Source organism: Orycteropus afer, unplaced genomic scaffold, assembly GCF_000298275.1.
Source record: "Orycteropus afer afer isolate SDZICR_OR568_19922 unplaced genomic scaffold, OryAfe1.0 scaffold00053, whole genome shotgun sequence".
Taxonomy (NCBI): domain Eukaryota; kingdom Metazoa; phylum Chordata; class Mammalia; order Tubulidentata; family Orycteropodidae; genus Orycteropus; species Orycteropus afer.
The window spans coordinates 7,598,718-7,604,502 of NW_006921640.1; the positions used below are offsets into that span (position 1 = coordinate 7,598,718).

Sequence of the window (5,785 nt, forward strand, 5' to 3'; positions counted from 1 at the left end):
AAAGTGGGCACAGGCTAATGTCCGGGCAGTACTTCAGAGCCTCCTTCCTGCATTCCTAGGGTGGGGGCATCACTTGGGACTACCCTGCCCGTGCCTTTTTCCTGCTCAATCTAGCACGCCCTCCCCCATACTCCTTGTCCCAGGACCATGGTGAGCTGTCATCATTCTCCTTGTGGGCATCTGCTCCAAAGCACACTCTGGGATCAACTGCCAGCCTCTGCCTTCCACTAGGGTCCCTGCACAGGGAGCCTGGTCACCTGGATTGCCAGTTTGCCTGGCCTTCTAAGCACCATTTATCAGGCCTGAGAACCCATGCTCTTTTTGGTCTGGTAGTTACAGATGATTGCTGAGAATATATCTGAGACAAATGAAGCAATGGAGATGAGAGGGAGGCATTATGGATCATTTATTCTTCAGGTGCTTCCCAAACCTCATTTAGCCAAGAGTTTCAACATCTTGCTCCCCAGCAAGAGGCAATACTGGATGATTCATTTTCCCTCTTAGCTCTGCCAGTTTGAGGAAGTAACAAAAGGGAGAAGCCAGTTGTAAGAAGGAACAGGAAATACAAGTCACCTGGAAGAATAAAATTGAATTTGGAGAAGAGAAGTGAAACTAACATTAATTGAATAACTACCATAGTGTGCTCCAACCTTGGGAGCTGACTTCATTTATCCACTTGGCAGCATTTGTAAAATGCGTGTTAACCTAGGTATGACTTACCTCTAGGTAGCACTCAATTGACTCATTCATCTTGTCTACAAATTATAAGACTCAGAATGACTAAGGCTATTGGTCCTACTATTGGCCCTACCTGTACCTTAATCTGACTTTGCTAGGCTTGAGCAAGAAGCTTGGGTGTGAGATATGTCTGACTAGAAATCTTCATCCTCCAAGCCTAGTGTGTATGAATGCGAGACAACCAGAGATGATTGGCTTCCAGGTATAACCATCCATATAGGAGGAATGCTGATTTGGAGGGTGACATGGGAGCTGTCTATATTAAACTGAAGCCAGTGCCCACTTATCAGACAGTCAGTGTTAAGTCTGTGTCGGGAGACTCAGATGACTCACCTATTGAAGGTGATGATATTGCACTTTCCAGACTGCTTCGGAAGTGTTCCTGTGGTCAGGAGAAGATATATCCTGATGGATCCTGTAGGGGTGGAAGGAAGTGAGGAGTCCTTATGACTTCCAGGGGGAAAAGGAGGCCAAGGCGCCTCTGCAAGTCCCTGATCTACAGCCCCTTCAGGTGACAGATAAGGTCATATTCTGCTTTTTCACACAAGATAGGACTAAGGAAGATAAATCATAATGAGTGCACACAGCCCCACCTCATTTAGAGGGAATCACAGACTCACAGGCCTTGAACACACAGTCACCTATCATCAGTGTGCGTATAGGCCTGCTTGGGGAAGTGAGACCTGAGATCCTCCAGGTATAGGACCAGCAAAGTTCCTGGCTGACATCTAAACCAATATGTTCTCTTGGTCATTCTTTGCTTATAATATATGCTTGTTATTCATTAACATCCTAGTGATCAGAGACTCTTCTTCTGACCAATTGCTATGTTTACATAACACGCATATACTCATGCTTTTTCCAGAGCCAATATGTGTATGTATATATAAACATAGCACTCTTTACTACATAGCTCAGCACATTGCCAAGTTTGTGTTTAAGAAAATAATAAAGGTGAAGATGTCACATTTAACAAATTCCAAAGTTGGTTCTGGCAAACAATCCAGTTACCTTACATAATTTTTCACTTGATCTTTTTATTTGGGAAAATACAAGTCCTGTTTTATAGTAAATAAAAAAGAAAGTTGAAATGTGTTTGAACCTTCAAAGTCTAACTAGTTTACATACTGCTTAAGAGAACATGGAAATGATCATGAACCTGTATTTCAGGGATTAAAGGAAATTAGGCCTGGCTTAAAATAAATTAGACCTTTTCTAAGAAACTGCCAATAAAACTAAAAATATGTCACTAACAAGCTATCCATCACGTATGTTCTTATTCAAACACTGTGAGTATGGGCATGAATGGTGAAAGCTGGATGTCTGATCATTTTTCAGTGGGGATTGGTAGAACAGGGAGCTTAAGAAAAGCTGTCTAAATTCTTTCTGGAGGACAGTAAGTATAATCTAAAAGAAGAACATGATGGAACTTGAGTCTTAAGCCTTACTGGTAACCAAAGGAAATGAGTCCCAAGAAGCAGTACAATGATCAAGGTCTATCTTATAAGAGGATTGGTTTTGTATTCAATTAAGAAGAGAACACACTGCCTGTTTCCTCACATCTCCAGAGTTCTCACTTAAGGATGTGCTTTCCTCTGGAGTTCAATTATAATTGCCCCTCATTTTAATTTACATAAGAAGGTAGTCCACAGTTAGGTACAAGGTCAACAAAGTCTTTGAGCCTCATTATCTAGGAATTCCCAGACACAGGACCCTAGTAGCTGTGTGGGAATGACCCAGACCAGTGCATAATCCAGGCCACATGCTCATAGTTATGGCAGCACTTAGTCATCAGGCAGACAGGGTTAAAGCCTGTGTCATGAGACTCAAATGGCTCAGCTATTTAGAGGTGATGATATCACACTTTCTGGATTGGTTTGGATGTGAGCTTGTGGTCAGGAGAATGGCCCCAGGCTTGTTTTGGGCTATGGTAATTTGTTAAAAGGAGTCAACTAAGGAAAAGTGACTTTCTGAAAATCCAGAGAGGAAGAAAGCACCCTGTCTTTCCTCCTCTAAAAGGCCTGGTGATATCCTCTAAATCACTGTGGTTCCCATTCTATAAACAGTCACCATGGAGAAAGACAGAGGCCCTTCTTTCTGCCCACCTTAATGTATAAAATGCACCGCTATTACATTCATCTCCAGAGCCTGTGATGAGGGCCTCTGTGAGTTACAGTTAAACATAACCACTGGAATGAACTAGATACTAGGAAAGAGTTAAAACTTTCTCAAATATAGGTATCCCTTAGTTTCTTCATCTACAATCAGTTACTCTAACGTTTCTATAAAGTTTCAAATGTGTTCATATAAAAGGTGTTCCATAAAATTTCAAATCATTTGTCATCTTGATTTTAGAACAGCTCTCCTTTCAATCCTTCATAGAACACATTTCTTCCTTTTCTCTCCTTCTCTTCCATCTTTAGCTTTTTAGAGCTGACATGGGGTTCTGACTGAATGGAGCTTTGTTAGTTATCCTTCCCCACCTGCCCATCCAATTAGTAGGTTAAGGAGCTTTCAGTCCCTGGATGGTACTCTTAGGTGCTGACTGAAGGGTTAGAGGTCCAAGTCTACCCAGAGGAACCTAGCCATCTACTTCCAAAACATCAACCCCTGAAAACCCCGTGGAGCCCAATTCTACTCTAACACGCATGAGGTCGCCACGAGTTAGAATCAAGTCATTGGCAAGTCGTTTGGTTTTTTAAGGAGCTTTCAAGAAGGACTTTCAATCCTTTGGGTAATTTTTCCAGTCTGGCTAGAGGGAACTGGAAGAATTCCCAGCCCTGTGTGAGCAATGATAATTAATTGTTCTTTCCTCAAAAATTGTTCTTGCTGGTCCCATGGGGTACATCCTACACCTGCACAGATTGGTATTCAGCCAGACTCAAAGAGAATCCCTATGTGCATTTCTGGAACTCTTCTCTTTAGTACTATGCCCTCCAAATTCTAGCCACCTTGGTTTCCTCTATCCCCAATCTTTGTTTTCACAACTCAGTGACACTGATGGACCATTTGGGCTCCCCCTTCTTATTCTGTTCTGCAGGAGCTCTGCTGACATAGTGCCTAAGGCATTTGACTACCAACCAGAAGGTTGGCAGTTCAGACCCACCAGCCACTCCTCAGAAGGAAGATTGGGCAAACTACTTCTATAGAGATACTCAAACTCACTGCCGTCAACTTGGATCTGACTCATAATGACCCCTCCCCTTGGGTTTCCGAGGCAGTATCACTACAGAAGTAGATTGCCTGACCATCCTTCCGAGGAGTGGCTGGTGGGTTTGAACCACCAGCCTTCTGGTTAGCAGTCAAGTGCCTTAGGCACTATACCACCAGAGATACAGACTCAGAAACCAAAGGAGGAGTTATTATGAGTCAGATCAACTCAACAACAGTGAGTTTGGTTTTTTGGTGTGTGGTTTTTTTTTGTTTCTTTGGTTTTCTGTTCTGCAGTATGGCCAAAAGCCTAAGCAAATGTAGGGCTCACCTCACTCAGTTTCCTTTCCTCAAAGATTGCTGTCTTGTGCTCCTTGTTTTCCCATGTCTGAAAATATGGATTTCAAGTATTTTGTGCAATTTTCTGCCTATTCCAGAGGGAGGGTGACTCTGGTAATTACTCTCTCATGACCGGAAATAGAAATCCTCCCTTTGGGTAATTTCTGGTTGAGAGAATTATAAGGGAACAGTCTTCATTGTTAAAACAAAACACAGTATAAGGATTTGGCAGAGACTAGCTCGGGAAAGAGAATCTTCAGGTGAGAGGGATGACTGAACAAGTAGGGCCTTCTATTTCAGCCTCTCTCTTTCCCCCACCACTGCTCCCTCCCAACACACACAGACTCATTTCTAATTACAGCCCCTAAAAGTCTTACTTGGTTCATCTTAGTACTGGCAGAATTAAGCTATGGATGAGTAACAAGGAAATACTTTCAGAAAAGTACAAACATCTTAAAAACACAACAGAAGTCTTAGACCCATCAGTAACTGCTTTAGCTGTGGTCCCAAACTGGCTCACTTTCCTCTCAGTTCCTGCCTATGTCCACAGGGTGTGTGGTTTTTTGAATTTCCCATCTTATCTTCTCAAGAAATAGAAAAGAATATGCTGACTCTGGCACCCACCTGGCTCCACTCACTGAGACCACATCCTTCTGCAATGGATGGATCCGGATCAGTTTTTAATGGACATAATGAATGAATTTTCTCTCCATGAGGAAACATATGTCCCATCCAGAGAAGAATGGTTTTGACAAAGTTCTTCCCCTTTGTTCATTTGCTTGTTTATGAGTAAGTATTTATTGAGTGTCTACCATCTGTAAGGCCTTATGTTAACTATAGAAAATATAGTGATGAACCAAAGCAATTTGGTCCCAGCCCTGTGGAGCCTACATTCTAGCTCTTACCCTTTTTACAGGCTTTCAGTATAAAATTAACCACACTAGAACAAGTATACCTAATAACTGGAAATATATAGATGAAAGGGATAGTTGTTGCTTGTGGAGCTACTTAAGCAAAACACAAATAGCTAAAATTTTTGAAGAATTTAAAACACTGTCATTATTGTTATTGACTTAACAATAATGCAGGTGGCTCTGGTTATACAAATAATCCAAAATTTGAGAAGGAGATGATGAAACACTAGGAATAAAAGCTCATTCATTCAAAATTGTAGTAAATAAGCAGAGGTCGTATGACAGAAACAACACTCACTGAGGATTTTCTGTGTGGCAGGCTCAAAGAGCTTTACAGGAATGACCTACCTGAATCTTTATAACTGTTGGTTCTATTCTAAACATCACAGTTCTACAGGTGTGGAAAGTTGGGCACTGAGGAGATTACACAATAAATAGAGATGTTAGGATTTAAATCAAAGAACTCTTAAACACTGCTCCCTATTTATATAACATAAGCAACAAAGTAGGAAGCATCAAAAGAAGCATGGATTACACAGAGTCACTGTACCAAAAGGAATTGGTCAAAGTTCCCTGCTCCCTGAAGCCTGCTTGGCCAGAAGGAACAAAGCCCAGGTGCCTTGCCATCCCAGTTTTTTGTTTTT

The 5,785-nt window shown here is 41.8% G+C and overlaps 1 protein-coding gene across 1 annotated transcript in view; it reads left to right on the plus strand.

The window, feature by feature from the left end:
* Nucleotides 1-983: 983 nt before the first annotated feature.
* PBK (PDZ binding kinase) overlaps nt 984-5,785 on the plus strand; it is a 107,652-nt gene continuing 102,850 nt past the window's right edge. The window contains exon 1 of the mRNA XM_042780671.1: nt 984-1,155. Within this exon, the coding sequence (XP_042636605.1) occupies nt 984-1,155 (172 nt within the window). The remainder of the gene's footprint in view (nt 1,156-5,785) is intronic.